We start from the raw sequence: 17,619 nt of genomic DNA, 5'->3' as shown, positions 1-17,619 counted from the left end.
TGTTTTGTGTAACTGCTCTAACCTTTCAACGCTTGAAAGGAGTTAATCTCAATCAAAGAAAGATTACCAGACGTTGAAGTGTGAAGGGGTTTTCTTTATAAATATCATATTGTCTTTTCATAATCTGTGGTTTGTTTTTGTTTCCTCTGTTTATGCTCTCTTTTGTTTCCAGATTAGATTAAAATTGTGTTTCCAGCTTTACATTATCTAGAAAGAATGATAATCTAGACAAAAAAGTGAAGTACATGCGTTAACACACAACTCATCAATACGAGCTCAGTGACTCGACTAAAAGAGGAATCATTGTCTTAACAGCTACGTTCTTCGTCTATCATGGTTTTGGAAACTAAGTGATAAGCTGCATCGGGCGTACATGCGAAAGAATAAATCACGTGGGACTGACACGTGTGGAGGCTATTAAAGATATTTTCTGCAACTTGCTCGGTTGTAGATTAGTAAAGCTTTCATTCTATCTTTTAAAAGAACTCATGCATTTGGTATATGAGTTTCTCCTGCGTGAGAATTTGAGAGAGACGATCTAAAGAATATGATGCTCTAGGCTTCTCTTTGTATACCGATACAGAAATAAATATACAGAGTTACATCTTAATTCTATCACTAAGACTACAATTTGCAATTTCTTGGCAGAGAAGACATGTAATGTTTTTACCAAAAAAAAAAAAAAAAAAAAAAAAAAAAAAAACTAAAAGAANTTACATCTTAATTCTATCACTAAGACTACAATTTGCAATTTCTTGGCAGAGAAGACATGTAATGTTTTTACCAAAAAAAAAAAAAAAAAAAAAAAAAAAAAAAGACATGTAATGCCTTGCCTAGCTCCATTAAAATCATCTTGCCGAACAAGGCTTGGGTAGGTAGCTCCATATTCGTGTTAAGAATATATAAGCCCATTTAGTTTCTTTCATGGCCTCTGTATTTGTATGATAATCCACTTTGTTGGACGTATGTATATCTTATATCAAAGCACTACAAATCAAGATAGCCACTTCATTTTTACATCTGACATGTACTTTACTAGTAGTATTATTCTACAATGTCCTCGGCCTCGCGGCCCGTGAACCCATCTCCAATCCCGTACGTGTCAAATACTATCAAGCCAGCTTTATCAAACCCAACACGTGATTTATTACCATCCGTAGGTTTTTTCTTTTTTGCCCTAATAAACCGCGTTGCTCAGTTTTATCATTCAGCACCTGTAACCGTCTCCGCCCGTAGATTAAAAAATATCTAATCTCTTCTCTAAAATAGCACGCGCCTTATCACCGGCTATATCCGGTAATTGACTCTATTATTATATTTTTAAGCTAAATATTTTACGTATAAGGGCTTTTTGTCTTCTTCTTCTTCTTTGTTTGTAAACAAATTTCAGGAGAGAGCCACTGAATTCGATTTTGGCCTCACAAACCCAAAATTTTCCCGAGAAAATCTATTTCAACCGAACGAATTTGAAAACTCACCAAGAAGGTTCTCTACCTCTCTCTCTCTCTCACATTCTCTCTATCTTTCAATTTCTCGTAATCAATTTTGTCTTTAATCTTTGTAGTTTTTTTTTCTCGATTTATACAGATTCTGAGATCTTTTATTTGCGTCTCTTCGTAAACAATGGAGGTGAAAGTAGCTACCACGACGTCGTTTCATTGGTCAGGACGTCACACGACGATTCCTCAATGTCCGTCGTTTTCTCAAACCCTAACTTCCTCAAAACGCCGTCGTTCTTCTCGTGGAAGAGCCGGAGATGCCTCCTCCGTTTTTGGAGGTTCTTTATCTTGTCAGAGTAGTTTAAAACCTTCCACGTTTCTTGGAACACAATCTGGGAAGCTTCACCGATCTGAATCTTGTGAGCTTTGGGAATTCTCTAAGGTAACAACAGATGTGGTGAAGAGAAATAATAGTTCGTTAAGGAGAGTTTGTAGTGCGAGCTCAGGTTTCTTCTCCAACGAAGCCTTCTCTGTAAAGATGCAGGAGTTAGCCTCACAATTCAGGATTGCAGGGCAAGAAGACGAAGAAGAGAACAAACACAAATCAGAACCAGTAGGTAGTCGTAGATTTGGTTCTGTGAAGCTATTACAAGAGTCTGTTCCTGGTTTTGCTTCTTTGGAAGCACCGTGGGCAGAGATGGTTAACCATTCAAGCATTGAAATGAAAGCAAACAGTGTTGATTTGCCTCTGTCACTTAGGATAATAAAGAGGAAGTTACAAGAAGAAGCGCTTAAAGAAGCTAGTGCATCTAGTTATTGTTCTATCAATAGAGCTTTTTCTTCTATGGTTTTCATGTTTGAGGAGCTTCATAGCTTTGCCTTGCAGACTAGGGTGGGTGTTCTTAGGCAGGTTAAGAAAGAGATGCGTGCTTCTTTGCTTTGGATTTTCCAACGCGTCTTCTCTCAGACACCTACTTTGATGGTTTATGTGATGGTTTTATTGGCGAACTACACTGTGCATTCAGTTGCATCAAATCTACCTATTGCAGCATCTCCTCCACACTCAGAGGAGACAAAAGACGTGCCATTGGTTAATAAAGGTTCAGATCAGACGCATCAAAGGATTGATTTTTCTTCATTTAAGGAGTCTAGTGTAAGTGGAAGAGATGGTAAAGGGATTGATGGATCCAAATGGTTAGGTTCCCACTTACCGTTACACCGAGACTCGGTTTCAGGAGAAGGGATTAGAGAAGAGGAGAGGAGTCTGTGGAATTCGATGGTTGAAGAAGCTGTTCAAATGCAAGATTCCCCTGTTGATCGTGACATGAGATTGAGATTTGTTTCACCGGTCAGTGCAAGGATTGAGTTGGATGATTATGCCAATCACACTAGAACAGAGCTTTTATATAAGATTGGTTTGGCTCAAGAGCCGGACAACCATCTGCTCCTAGCTAACTACGCTCAGTTCCTTTACCTCGTTACTCAAGACTACGACAGGTAACATTCAAGTGTTTATTACTTGTACTTTGTGAAGTATATTCTTGCACTTGGCTCATTGAACATCAAAGGTGTGTAGATTGGTCATGAATCTATGTAACTTTGGAACTTGACAAATGATGTTTGCTTTTGGATGTGTATTAGAGCGGAGAACTGCTTCAAGAAAGCCATAGAGTCAGAAGATGTAGATGCGGAAGCGTACAGCAAATACGCTATCTTCCTGTGGAAAGTTCGGGACGATCTCTGGGCGGCTGAGGAAAACTTTCTCGAAGCTATATCTGCAGACCCTACCAACTCCTTCCACGCCGCCAACTACGCCAACTTCCTCTGGCAAACGGGTGGTGAAGAAACATGTTTCCCATTAGAATCGTCTGAGTCTCCTCAGGAAATGGCTTAGGAACGAGTGAATGTTGTGGTTTGTTAGCGGCAGTCTGCAGTGAAGAGACAGGGACAGAACTTAGGTACACGATAGAAGCAAGAGGAAAACTGTAAGTAGTGTTTTTGAGTGAACCAGTGCAGCTGATGAGCATTGCTTCTCTTTGGTTCTTTTTGTTTTTTTGTTTTGGCTTTTGCCTAACTTTCCACTCAGTAGTAAATACGGTCGCAGATTCCATTGGTCTACTGATCATGGATGCGTCCAATAAGAAAGAACATGTGTAGATCCAACACTACTAATAATAATCACTGAGCATTGCTTTTGGTGAAATAATAAGTGAGCATATTTGCATCGTTTAATGTAATTGTTACCGTCTTTGAGCTTCGTTCAGCAGTGTTGTGGTGCTAAACAGAGACTCACACACAAGAGTCTACCGCTCTAGCGTTGAACAACCTTTTCCAACAAATGGGCCTCGGCCCAATTTCAGCCACAACTTTTACATGGGACAACATTGCACACTCAAAAAGTGAAAAAACCAAGGCGTGTCTCTTCCTCGTTCATATGTTACACTTGAAGAAATAAATCAGACAAATGGGAGAATATGACTATGTGCAATCTTCCATTTTAAGAACCTCTTACAAATAATATAATCACAAATTTACTACATATTTGTGCCCAAATATATCTAAAAAAATATTAAAACCAAAATAAAAATGATGTATCCAAGTAATTTAAGAAAAATGTGTGAAGGGGAAAGAGAAAGAGGATAAGACACTTGTGGAGAGCTTGTGCCAAGAAAAATCCAACGGCTCAGATTCACCCAACCTCATTATAATCCTTTTGTAATCAATGCCACACGAAAACAGACAGACAAACACACAGTTCCGATAAAAAAAATAAACAGGGAAAGAGAAGAAGAAGAAGAAGAGAGGAGATAAGCAACAATGGTTTCTTCACTTCTGTCATTTGCTCCGGCCACCGTCAGGGTTTACGCCACAGGCGCAAAGGGAGCTTCAGGCCCCGCAAAGGAGGAGAAGAATCCCATCGACTTTGTTCTTGGGTTTATGACAAAGCAAGATCAGTTCTACGAGACTGATCCAATTCTTCAGAAGGTGGAGGAGAAACAAGCTTCCAGAAGCAGTGGCACTGCCAGCGGCAAAGGAGGTAGCAGAAGCAGTGGCAGTACCAGTGGCAAAGGAGCTACCAAAAGCAGTGGCACAACCAGTGGCAGAGGAAGCGTTCGCGGTGGTAAGAACTCAGCTCCAACGCCTGTTGCCCCGAAGAAGAACGAAGGTGGATTTGGTGGCTTAGGTGGCCTCTTCAAAAAATAAAAGAAACATGTATAGTAATTTGCATTGTTTATGCCTCTGTTTTTATTCTCTATAATTCTTCGGATTTCAATTATATATAAGCTACTCTTTCTTCATCTTCTTTGACATCACATGGTCTAGTTATTGTTTTTCTGAACAATTATCAAGATTCACTCACTACTTCGAGAAATCTGAGAATAATAGAGTAGTATGAGTAATGCTAACGCCAATTTTTGCGGACTAAAATGAGTAATGCTAATGCAACCTTTTGTGCGTGTCCTTTAAGAGCTGCGTTACACATACATAAGTCCTTTCAAGAACAGAGCAAAGGGATGATTCATATACAAAGAGGACCTTGTAGGAATTCAAGAGTGTGATTCACACTATTTTCAAAGCAGATATAATATGTGAAGGCTTTTTATACATCCAAATCAATTATACACTTTTGCCAAGTTCTCTTTAAGAGACTGTATCTAGCAAGAATAACAAACATCTATGAGTTATATCACCAGAGTCATACTCCAATATGGTTCTTCCAATTTTGATTCAAGTGTTCAACGCATGCTGGAACCATGAATGCTATGCTTAGGCAATGATGATAACTAGACCTGACCTGGAGATACCAGAAGGCAGCCAGGAAAGAGCTGATAAACCGTGTTAGAAACTGTCTTTATGGTTATAATTGATGATAGAACATAGTAGCTGTTAACTGGAGCTAGCTTGTGCCGGGAGTAGAAGCTCTTGCTTTCCTTTGACAAAGACTGCGAGTTCTTCTGGTGCAACCACCATACTTAACCACTTCTGCAGTTCTTCACCCTCTACTTTCTCTTTCTCTGCACCAAAACATGACATTTATCGAAATGAGCAAAGCCATGGAAGAACAAAACTTTTAGCGATGATATCTTATAGTGTCCTAAGCGTTTTCAAAATCTGTTTCGATGAGAGTAAATAAACTTATACTACTATACCTTCAAGTTGAGCACCAAGACCTTCCAATACATCTGGATTAGCGCGTACAACAGACAGCGCAACATCAAGGGCAGATTGTAACAAAATTGTCACTTCTTTTTGAACAAGATCAACTAGTTTCCCCTGTGTTGTAACATGGAAGGTTAGCTCTTGCATTATTTCAAGGGATATTATAGAAACCTAGCAAACTGCAATGCGAAATGACTGTAACCTGGTCTCTTCCCCATGGTGAGCCTCCAGAGTCGTCAATCCCACCACCAGAAAGTGTAGCCACAGACACAGGTCCGATTTTTTGGTTAAGACCATATTCAGCTACGGCCTTGTATGCCATATCAGTCGCCCGCCTTATATCGTCAAATGCACCTGTTGATATACGTCCTGAGTATACAACTTCTTCAGCTGCACGACCTCCAAGAAGGGTAACCAGACGTCCAAGAAGTTCATCAATGAAGAGCAAATATCTGTCTTCACTGGTAGGAGGAATATATGTAAATCCCAAGGCCCCTCCTGTTCTTGGCAATATGCTTAATTTCTGACAACACAATGAAGATGAGGAAGACTTGAATCATCTACAGAAATTAAAGAACAGAGACAATGAGCATACATATATAAAATTTTTATTTGCATTTTACCTCCACACGTGGCTGTCCAGTAAGAAGATTTGCAACAGCAGTACCAACCACTGCATGCCCAGCTTCATGTCTTGCAACCACTGCCTTCTCATTGCCTTTTAGCCTCGCAGATTTTTTCTCTATGCCCTGAAATATATGCTTTGTAAAAATCATATTTTGACACTTGCCTTACATAATCAATAGAACAGAAAGTTATAGAGGTACCGCTATTGATCGCTCCACAGCTTGAATGAAGTCAATTTTCTCAACAGTCCCCTTGTTCTGTCTTCCAGCTAGCAAGGCAGCCTCATTTACCAAGTTTGCAAGGTCTGCCCTGCAAAATAGGACAAAAGTGTTTATGAGATACTATACACCCAAAAACGTATAACTGAAGAAATTTCAAATCAGCGATAGTATAGAAAACTGTACCCCGTAAAACCAGTGGTCATTGAGGCAATATTACCAAGGTTGACATCATGTCCTAAAGGAAGCTCTTTCTTTGACACATGGACTCTCAAGATGGATTCTCTTCCAATTTTGTCAGGCGTTTCCACCTGAAAAATGCATCAGTGCCTTTGAGAGAACCTTATCAAAATGCCTAACTATTTACAAATATAAAGAGTTAATCCATTCTACCAACCGTAACAACACGATCAAATCTCCCAGGACGACGCAGGGCCGGGTCTAAGACATCAGCACGATTTGTAGCTCCAAGAACGATAACTGCAGAGTTGCTATCAAAACCATCCATCTCCTGCAGAAAAGTTTCCAACATGTAAATGATTCAAGGAAAAATCAAGCGTGCTACTTATGCAGGAAAGGTGCATGAAAGCAGACTAACCGTAAGCAACTGATTCAAAGTTTGCTCTCTTTCGTCGTTGTTGCCGACTCGGAATTTACCATCACGGCTTTTTGCCACAGCATCTATCTGGAGCATGAAAAGGAAATAGAAAAACTCGTTTAAGATGCCCAGAGGTATAACGTACTAGAAGTAATCTGACATCGACTACGGATACTAACCTCATCAATAAATATAATTGATGGAGCTTCCTTCTTGGCCCGTGCAAAAAGATCCCTTACACGTGAGGCGCCCATGCCGACATACAGCTCTACAAACTCACTTGCAGAACAACTTATGAAGGGGACTTCAGCTTCCCCAGCAACAGCCTTTGCAAGAAGGGTTTTCCCTGTTCCGGGGAGACCAACCTGGAAAAGAAAAGAATCAAAGGCATCAAAGTCTAGAGGAGAGCCATTGTAACCAATATCAGATTAAAGTGAAATCAAATGATATAACTCACCAATAGGACACCACGCGGAGGACGTGCACCTAGACGGACATACTTGTCAGGATTTCTAAGAAATTCCTGCATCAATTAATCCATGTGTAAAAAGACAAATACTAGACTGAGAATAATGTTCTAACAATCAATCTGACCATCAATAAGCACTTGCAAAGTCTTTAAAGACTGAAAAACCTACCACAATTTCTTCTAGCTCTTCCTTTGCTTCATCAACACCTGCAACATCTGCAAAAGTGATTGTTTCACCTCCACCAGAGACTTTTCCCCCATCCGGACCACTAGACTTCCGGGTCCTAAGCTGGCCAGTTGTATTCTGTGTACAACCATAGCTTTTTTAGGAACTTGAAATAATTTAAACCACCATACTGAAATATAATGGAGATACAAACCGTGGAGAAGCTAAGAGGGAATCGAATAAGCCCTGCAAGCACCGCTATGTAGAAAAGAGCTATCTGCAACAACAGATAAAAAAAAAAAAAAAAAAAACTTTTCGAATAAATGCTTGCGAAAAGTGAAAATAAAGTCCATTCTTTTGAAAAAGCCATCCTATTTAAGGAGTAGCACAAATAGTGAAAAATGCCACCAGTGGCCTTACCAATCCAGAGTTGAAGAAACCCCCAGAGCGTTTCTCAGGAGATCCGAATTCCACATTATTCCCAAGCATCTTCTCATATGGTGTTTTGATGTCACCGGGTCTTGTGGTGGAATACACAACTCGTTTCGTGGGAGACACAGTTCTAAGCAGCGATTCAGACGACTCTGACAACCTATTACTGCCACTCTCTTTCCACTTTCCATCATCTCTTAACTTAAACAAAACTTGAACCCCATCAACCTCCACCTTCTGAACCTGGTTACTATTAACTTTACTTAAAAACTCACTATACGGCACACTGACGAAAGTCGTCTGAACTCGAGGCTCCGATCCAGGTAAAGGTATCCCAGGCCAAAGCAATCGCATCACAAACATAACAACACCCAATTGCAACAACAAAACTCCAATCCCCTGAGCTTGGATTATAGGCTGCCACTGCCACTTCTTCTTCTTCCCCTTTGATGATGACCGCCACACCTTATCTTCCCCTTGCTTCGACGATGAACCCGACTTAGCCGGAGTACTCTGGCTTCTTTCTTCATCCTCACTACTCTCACTCGGACCCTCTCTCTGATCATCATCTTCTTGACAATTCACAACAACTCTTCTGCTCGTATTCTTAGAAAACCCATCAAAAAGATTAAACCTTTCTTGATTTCTCAACACCGTAACAGCTTTCTTCTTCTTCTCCAGAGGAAGCGGGATTGAGTTGGAGACGAAGCGATTCGGGTTCTGGGGATAAACCCTACAACGATGGTTGAAAAAGCTCGAAGCTTTCGAGTACAATAGAGTATTATGACTAACACAAGTAGCGAATTTGAACCTAGCGTTGATTCTTGGTTGAGCAAATTCGAAGGTTGTAGTAGTAGTAGAGTCATAATTTCGAAACCCTAGAAATTGGGGAAATCAAAGAACGCACATTTCATATTTCGTTTTTTTTTATATCCATCTGTCTAATTCAAGACGACAGAGGTTTGCTGGGAAATTCAACTTCGAATATTGACCGTTAGATCGATCGTTAGATTAAAATTTGACCGTCGATGTCACTAGGGGCGACTAAATTAGAACACCGGGCACCGGTAAAGCCGAGTAATCCAGTGTGACACGACGCACTGAACCACATGGTCCAAAAGGGAACACGTGGATTATAATTGAAGAAAGATTAAGAGTTTCTTGGGGTCTAAAGAGGCCCAAACTAGGCCTACTCAAATCCTACTCTTTTAGAAGAAAATAAAAAACCAAAAATCACTCAATCCAAAATTCTAGTATGGTCTTAATACGAATAAATTATAAATGTCTCTGGATCATTTGTATATTACCTTCAAACTTCAAAGCTCTTCTATAGGCTATAAACCGAAACTTCAAACTGTTAAACTAATATAACTTAAATTATAAATGTCTCTGAATCATTTGTAAACTTTAGTTCCATCCAGCCTAACCCACTATTCACGTGTATATACTATATAGTAACATCTATCATTTCTTATTCCTTACTCCTTAGGCTCTTTTTGTTGTTCTTTGAGTAGCTGAGAATCTAGGATTCACTTCTTATCCGGTGCCGTACCTTAGCCAAGATGCAAATGGGACAAATTTCCAATTTCGCCTCTGGTACTTCCGGTTTTTTTGACAGAACTATCCTATTATACGTAATTAATCATTAATCCGATTTAATCAGACTATAAAGTTAGTTAACCGGAATGTTTTTTTAACATTTTGTGGTTTATTATATTGTTAGAACGCAATCACATTGAACCAACAGCTGAAAAACTACAAGGAATACCGAACGAAAGTGACGAGCATTATGGATAGAGAAAGAGCAAACGAGATATTCTCATGCGCGATTCATCTTGTAAGCACGGGACCAAGCGATTTTCTTCAAAGCTATTACATCAATCCGCGAGAATCCTGAGATTCCCAAAAGGCTCTACCATGATAATCAATACCAAATCCTGTAAGGAGAAGGAAATATCCATATTCCTCATCTGCTTTTTCATTTGGATGATAAATTTCTTTAAAACCAATGTCATTGTACCACTTATGAACCACAGAGAGCCTAGCAGCTGTGGGCAACTGATGTATGTGGTTCATGAGTAACCCCTCAAAATTAAATTGCATATCATGTATCCACCACCGCACAAGTACTTAATATTAAGTAAAATTTAAATTGTCGAAGTTTAAATTCTCCTTATACATACATACATGGCTTGATGGATAATATTACCTATAATTAATTTCTCTAACTAATTTCTCTGATAAAATTTTGCATGTACGTAATCTTACATATATTTTAAAGAAAAAAAAAGTAAACTAAGAAGAAAATAAGCAAAACATATGCCAAATATAAACAAAACATAAGTAGAATACTTTTATACATGTGTTTTTATAAAAAATAAAATAGACTCTCAAATGTCATACTATCTATTTTTTTTTTGTTAGTTTATTAAAAATGTATATTTATAAAAAAATTAATACAAATTCTCAAATCTGCTATGCCTTATTTCAATCATTTAAACTTTTTATTTTAATATGTATTTGTTTAATTAAATTACATATTAGTGTATTCAATTTTGAGGAAAAAGACAACTTTTGCTATTCATACGAAACAAATACATATACAGTTCATATTGTTTTACGAAACAAATACATATCGCCTCCTCAAAAATACATATTACAAAAAGACAACTGACTAATGACTATATACGAAACGAATACATATTACAGTTCATATTGTTTTATATTTTTATCAGTGTATTCCTCTAGCGGCGTGATCCACCACACATACTTGAGTACTTTTTGTCAACGTTACTGTTTTCGAAAACATCTCATTTGAGTTTCAAAAGCTAAAATACAAAAGTTTACACAAGCTCGTGCGTTTTGTTTCTCCAAGATCTCTAATGTAGTAACCACAAAGAAAAGAACTAGTACCTCTATTTCTAATCCAAGTCTACAATTAAGAATCTTTTTCAGATAAACCCTTTAGCAAAAAAAGAAAAGCTAATAGACATTGTCTCAGTTCCAGTAATATGCAGGGGAGGAAAGTCGGAGAACAACAAAACCTTAGCACTTTAATAATCTCATCAAAACTGGCGGAGTTCGATAAACAACAGAGCCGTTAGCCGAAATCTTTAAGAAGAAGAAGATGTTCATTACTGGTCGTCAATGAGAGACTTCAACTTCTGTCTGAATTCAGGGATCTTTGGTGCATCCACGACCATCACTCGACCAATCAACTGATGATTCTTCAACTGCAGGAATTGACATTATAACCAAAGATTACAAACCAGAAACAACTGTATTCAAACTTATGTTGTAATTCCGGCAAAGCAAAGTATGTTGGCATTCAAGAGATGAACTTACCTCTTGAGATGTAACTAACTGCGAGTACATATGGAAATGCGAAGGACCAAGAGCTAAGCTGAATAGTATATTTTTAAGCAAAATGTTTAGCGTGTTAACTTTTTTTCGTTTCACAAGGTAATGTGAGGGTAAGTACCTCGAGAATAATTTTGATCTTCAGCCTTAAGGAATATTGTTTCCTCCTTTTCCTCTTCAATACAACAAGGTTTTCTCTGATTGGGATGCTTCAACTAATATAACCAAGAATCCACATCATATTGTTAAAACAAGAAAGAATCTTATGGGAACACAAAAAACACACTCAAGAAATATGAGCTTCGGTAGCATTTCGTTGTAGCACAAATTTATGAACTGCTACTAAAAGTACCAAAATCAGATGTTACGTATTTCGTAGCATTAGATTAACGCTGAAAATGTTTTTCATTAAGCGGGAACATAAAAATAACTATTGTAGCTGGAAACTGGTTGTGGAGGCAAAATATTTTGGTGTTTCCCAACTTACCAAATAAAATATCGATTCTCAATGTCTCACTTTATTACACTTTGACCAAACAAGAGAAAAAAAAAAGCTTTTCGACTACATCAGATCTCAGTCTGAAAACTCGATTCTCCGTCACTCTCTGTCTCCATCTATCTCTGAATCTCTCCGCCCCCGTCTCTCTCCGCCCCCGTCTCTCTCCGCCTCCGTCTCTCTCCGCCTCCATCTCTCTCCGCCTCCGTCTCTCTCCGTCTTCGTCTCTCTCCGTCTCTGTCTCTCTCCGTCTCTGTCTCAGTAGATTAGCCGATATCCGTCTGTTGCCGCATCTGTAAGCTCAGCCGATCTCCGTCTTTTGCCGTATCTGTCTCAGTAGCGTCGAACTTAGCTGATATCCGCCTGTTTGCATCAGAACACAGAGGTTAGTTGTCACAATCACATCTCATTAAGACGGATATTTGATTGATTGGTTTTAGAGTTGAATGACTTGGATGCATGTTTGATATTTCGTTTTTATAAACTGTGGTGAATGTGTTTGTTTGTTGTGTGAGTTATTCTTATGGGTTTGTTTTCTTTTCCGGCCGGGTAAGCACATATAATGGTAGAAAAGACATGGGTTCATCTTAAAAGGTATCTGAGACCATTATATAGTGATGTACTTATTGGTTTTATGGTTATGTTAAAGATATTTAAAAGTTCTCATTGAATTTTTTTTTTTGCTTTCATCTTACTTCACCGCAGAGCTGATCCTAGGTATGAGAGAGGTACTTGGAATTTGTGAGGTCTGTGACTGCAGGTTTAGGAGAGATTGCGATGATTATTTGCCCGTGCATTGACTGTCGCAACGTAGATCGTCACTCAGGCGGTGATGTTGTTGATCATCTAGTAACAAGGGGAATGGATTTGAGTTATAAGTTGCGGGAGGACTGGTATCATCATGGAGAAGTGAAATCAGGGACTGAGTGTAAAAAGAACGCAAGTCAGTGGAACCAGGAGATTTTAGGGTTGTTCAAAGCTGCTGAATTTATAGATGAAGAGATGGTTAGTCAGGTTGATTTAAGTGAGGTTGCTGAGGGTGATGAAAAAGAAGAGGATGAGTTTCTAGCAAGGCTAGCTGATGCAGAAACACCATTATATCCGGGATGTGCAAACCACAACAAGCTCTCGACGATTGTTTCACTTTTTAGACTAAAGACACAGAGTGGTTGGTCTGACAGAAGCCTCGATCTTCTGCTTGAGACTTTGTCACAGATGCTACCCAAGGATAATGAATTGCTCACTTCCTTGTACGAGGTGAAGAAGTTTCTGAAATCTTTTGATATGGGTTATGAGAAAATAGACGCTTGTGTAAACGACTGTTGTTTATTTAGACATCAGTTGCAGGAGCTGGACAATTGTCCTAAATGCAATTCCTCACGATGGAAAATTAACACAAGAACTGGTGAGGTGAAGAAAGGTATTCCACAGAAAGTACTTAGGTACTTCCGATCATTCCACGTCTCAAGAGAATGTTCAGGTCAGAGGAAATAGCCAAAGACTTACGATGGCATTTCACTAATAAGAGCACCGATGGAAAAATGCGTCATCCTGTGGATTTTGTGACGTGGGATCAAATGAATGAGAAGTACCCGTCATTTGCTGCAGAAGAAAGGAATATTAGGCTTGGACTCTCCACAGATGGGTTTAATCCTTTCAACATGAAGAATGTTAACAATAGTGCATGGCATGTTCTGCTAGTGAATTACAACATGCCACCTGACAAGTGTATGAAAGAGGAGAACATAATGTTGACATTGCTGATACCTGGTCCCACTCAACCTGGAAACAATATAGATGTGTATTTCGAACCCATGATAGAGGATCTCAACCATCTGTGGGAGAAGGGAGAGTTAACGTATGATGCATTCAGTCACACCACATTCACGTTAAGGGCAATGCTTCTCTGGACCATACAGGATTTTCCAGCATATGGAAATCTAGCAGGCTGTAAAGTAAAAAGTAAAATGGATTGTCCTGTCTGCGGGAAACACACAGACAATTTGTGGTTGAGTAATTGCAGAAAGCACATATACATGTCTCATCGGAAGTCTCTGCCACCCAGTAATATTTATGAGGAAAGAAAGCATGGTTTGATGGTAAATTTGAGCATGGAAGAAGAGGTAGGATTCTGACTGGTCATAACATATATCAAATACTCAAAAACTACAAGAATGATTTTGGAAATGTAAGAGTAACTGGAAGAAAGAGGAAGATGAAAGATTGTGTTGACTCTGCTTCTGATACTAATGATGAATCAGAAGAAGAAGAAGAAGAAGAAGAGGTAGATGAAGAGGACTTATCCAGATGGAAGAAGCGCTCAATCTTATTTAAATTACCTTATGGAAGGTAAGATTATATGTTAATTTGGATCATACTTTATATACCATATATTGTTAAAAAAGAAAAGTCTTAACCATTCTTTTTATTATCTTGATTGAATTTGTCTAGGAAATGCCGGTCAGACATAATTTAGACGTGATGCACGTAGATAGAAATGTTGCGGCTAGTCTGGTTGCTACATTTTTGCATTGTGGGAAATCAAAGGATGGTGTTAATGCTCGAAAAGATCTGCAACTTCTTGGTATTAGGAAGGATTTGCATCCCCTAAGTCCATGAAAAAATAACATATCTTCCTCCAGCTCCTTGGTCTTTGTCCAAAACTGAGAAGAAAGTATTCTGTAAGCGCCTATTTGACTTCAGAGGTCCAGATGGTTATTGTTCAAATATTTCAAGATGCATTAAGATGGAAGATTATACCATCAAAGGACTTAAATCACATGATTATCATGTGTTGATGCAACAACTTCTTCCGGTTGCAATTAGAGGTATAATTTGAGTCATTTTAGCTTTATTAATTCAACAATTTGCTGTTATGTTTTTAATCTCTCATGTTCTTTATTTATAGGTTTGTTACCTAAAGGTGTAAGGATAGCTATTGGACGCTTATGTGCTTTCTTCAACCAACTGTGTCAGCGAGTGATTGACAGAGAGACAATTTCTGTAATCGAGCATGAAATTGTGGAAACTATCTGCATGTTCGAGAGGTTCTTTCCACCAAAATTCTTTGATATAATGGTGCATTTGACTGTACACTTAGGCAGGAAAGCTCGGTTATGTGGACCAGTTCATTTTCGCTGGATGTACCCATTTGAGAGGTACAATCTCGTAACTTGTAACTTTGTTTGGTTTAGAATAACATATTATACTTATAAGGTCCATGTGTTTCATCCCCAGGTACATGAAAGTTATGAAGGACTTTGTAAGAAACACTGCAAGAGGGTTGTATTGCTGAAGCATATCTCGCTGAGGAATGCATGCGATTCTGCAGTGATTTTTTGAAAAAAACAACAAATGCTGATGAGGAACTCGATAGAAATGATGATTATGAGAATTGCTCTATACTGGAGGGTCGTCCTATATCAGCAGGCACTTCATGTACTCTCACTAACAATGAGAGGAACATAGCACATCTTGCTGTGATTCACAATATGGCCTTGCTTGATCCTTATGTAGAGTAAGTTGTTTTATTAAGAGTCTCTTTGGTTAAGTTTGTTTTAATTACATGTAATTGAAGTTTTGTTTTTTTAAAAAAAAAAAAATTAAGCATGCACCTACAACATCTACAAGATTCTAGTGAAAGGTGTAGACGTGATTCAGCAACGTTATGGAGGAGAAATTTGCCTCATGGTTAAAAGAACAGGTATGTTTTGTATTTTTCTGAGTTTTATAAATCATATAATTATTTCCAGTCAATGACACTTGTCAATTTTTTGAAATAGATACCTATCAATTCTGATCATCATGAAGATATACTTAAGTGGTTAGCATATCGTCCTCGTCATTGCGCAAGATCGTAGATGGGTTACATATTCAATGGCAATCAGTTTCATACAATTTCAGTTGATAGGCAAACTCATAACAGTGGTGTATTACATGAGGCCACAACAATGTGTAGAGCGAGTGCAAAAGAAAATTCTCCAACGGTTGATGTTGTGTCCTATTATGGCAGAGTGGTGGATATTATACTGCTTGATTATAATGTCTTCTACATTCCTATATTCCGATGTCAATGGATAAATATAGGTAATGGAGTAAAGGAAGAAAACGGCTTCACCCTTGTCAATCTTAACCAAAGTCAAGTTTCCTTCGCAAAATATCCATACATACTAGCATCTCAAGCAAATCAAGTGTTTTATTCAAGGGTAGATGAATCATCGAGTTTGTATGTAGCTATGAGAGGTTCTACAAGAAGATACATTGTAGAAGATGCTGAATCTGGAAACACAGACGTTGGGCCATTGCCAGTATCAGTCGACATGGATGCAGATGACTTGGTTGATGAAGCTAGGATTGTCCGATCTGACTGTGAAGGGATTTATGTGTGAAACAATCGGTTTATTGATTGTGTTTTTGAATATATGATTCATTATGGTCTTTGTTGTGCTAAATAATTCTATGCTTTGCTGAAAAAGTTTATGTATTGCTGAATGTCGGTAACTTTTTTTTTGGTTTCAGGTGAACTAAGATGGTCCATAATCGAAAAAAGCGAACAGAAAAAACGAAGAAGGTTAATGATGTAGGAGAAGAACAGTTGGAAACTCAGGAATTGGTAGCCCAGCAGATTGAAAGTACTGATCAAGCTATGGAGAATGAAGTTAATGAAGTGGATGCTGAGGTAGGAGAGGAACAACAACCTGTGGAGGAACTAAACGATTTGGAGGCAGATGGCAGAGACGAGGACAATAATCTTGAAGGCAATGTAGTGAATGGTTCAGGTGAAAAGGATACTCCGACTGCTGCTGCTGCTAACAATGAAGAGGATACTCCGGATGATGCTGAAAATGTGACGGAACCGAAGCGTAAGAAGAAACGAACGCCAACTAGGATGAAACACATCACCAAGGACCCAAATGAACAGCATCACGTTGAATATACTATCATGGGAGAACCTTGTGGTTGAGGGTCAGTATCTTTGTCATCGTATCTAGGTACATTATTACGGGAACATGTTCCTGTCACAATTGAGAGTTGGAAAAAGGTTGGTGAAGATATCAGAACTGTTTTGTGGAAATCCATTCAGGTAATATAATTTACTTTTAACAGTATCCAAGTTTAAATTAATAAAGGTTAGTGATACACATGAGTATTTTGTATGCAGGCAAGGTTTGATCTTGATGAAGAATATAAAAAAAAATGCTGCGTTTAAGCAGATGGGATGTCTGTGGAGGTCCTCTAAATTACGCCTTGTCGGTCAGGTCAGAGGAGCTAAGAACTTGAAAGATAGGATGGTTCTACGTCCGAATAATGTGGGACAAGCTGAATGGCGTAAAGGAATGGTCAGATTGAGAGAAGAATTGGTCAAGAGTAGCTCAGAACCATCTAAAGTGTCAAGGCTAAAAGTGTGGGTGAAGTCACGGACAAAGAAAGATGGTACTCCTGTTAACATCGATGCGGCTGGAAAGATTGTATGTTATGTTTCTTCCTTTTCGATTACTTTATAAATTGGAATTAATGATTTGGGTGATGTATATTAATTTGGTATTTGTTTGCAGAGAAAGGCATCAGAGATAGACAGTGATGGTGTTCAGGATTCAACTATAATGAATCCAAAGGAAGATATGCTTACACAGATTTTGGGACCTGATAATCC

The 17,619-nt window shown here is 38.5% G+C and overlaps 4 protein-coding genes across 4 annotated transcripts; 3 read left to right on the top strand and 1 right to left on the bottom strand.

The window, feature by feature from the left end:
• On the top strand, positions 1,368-3,676 carry LOC104790934. The gene is made up of 3 exons (XM_010516731.2): positions 1,368-1,485; positions 1,588-2,936; positions 3,081-3,676. The coding sequence occupies exons 2-3, from the start codon at positions 1,624-1,626 to the stop codon at positions 3,331-3,333; spliced, it is 1,566 nt and encodes a 521-aa protein (XP_010515033.1). The 5' UTR covers positions 1,368-1,485; positions 1,588-1,623; the 3' UTR covers positions 3,334-3,676.
• On the top strand, positions 4,166-4,748 carry LOC104790932. The gene has a single exon (XM_010516729.2). It carries the CDS (start codon positions 4,257-4,259, stop codon positions 4,641-4,643), a length of 387 nt encoding a protein of 128 aa, XP_010515031.1. The 5' UTR covers positions 4,166-4,256; the 3' UTR covers positions 4,644-4,748.
• Positions 4,987-9,001, bottom strand: LOC104790933 (ATP-dependent zinc metalloprotease FTSH 7, chloroplastic-like; the record flags this gene model as incomplete). The annotated part of the gene is made up of 13 exons (XM_010516730.2): positions 4,987-5,455; positions 5,591-5,714; positions 5,803-6,123; positions 6,224-6,349; positions 6,428-6,536; positions 6,632-6,756; positions 6,843-6,956; positions 7,044-7,130; positions 7,223-7,408; positions 7,501-7,566; positions 7,682-7,816; positions 7,893-7,955; positions 8,099-9,001. Coding segments are annotated over 13 exons (2,487 nt in total), but the record flags the coding sequence as incomplete, so codon positions are not given.
• On the top strand, positions 13,508-15,487 carry LOC104698936. Its single transcript, XM_010414308.1, has 6 exons — positions 13,508-14,065; positions 14,140-14,250; positions 14,418-14,550; positions 14,609-14,794; positions 14,875-15,124; positions 15,298-15,487. The coding sequence occupies exons 1-6, from the start codon at positions 13,508-13,510 to the stop codon at positions 15,485-15,487; spliced, it is 1,428 nt and encodes a 475-aa protein (XP_010412610.1).

This window comes from Camelina sativa, chromosome 6 (assembly GCF_000633955.1).
Source record: "Camelina sativa cultivar DH55 chromosome 6, Cs, whole genome shotgun sequence".
NCBI lineage: Eukaryota > Viridiplantae > Streptophyta > Magnoliopsida > Brassicales > Brassicaceae > Camelina > Camelina sativa.
This window is presented reverse-complemented; position numbering and strand designations above follow the sequence as displayed.

Coding starts and splice junctions, on each gene's coding strand:
- LOC104790934 (XM_010516731.2), top strand. CDS start 1,624: ATGGAGGTGAAAGTAGCTACCACGACGTCGTTTCATTGGTCAGGACGT. Junction 2,937..3,080: donor GTTACTCAAGACTACGACAG/GTAACATTCAAG, acceptor GATGTGTATTAG/AGCGGAGAACTGCTTCAAGA.
- LOC104790932 (XM_010516729.2), top strand. CDS start 4,257: ATGGTTTCTTCACTTCTGTCATTTGCTCCGGCCACCGTCAGGGTTTAC.
- LOC104698936 (XM_010414308.1), top strand. CDS start 13,508: ATGCGTCATCCTGTGGATTTTGTGACGTGGGATCAAATGAATGAGAAG. Junction 14,066..14,139: donor AAAGAAAGCATGGTTTGATG/GTAAATTTGAGC, acceptor AAAAACTACAAG/AATGATTTTGGAAATGTAAG. Junction 14,551..14,608: donor AAAAGATCTGCAACTTCTTG/GTATTAGGAAGG, acceptor ATCTTCCTCCAG/CTCCTTGGTCTTTGTCCAAA.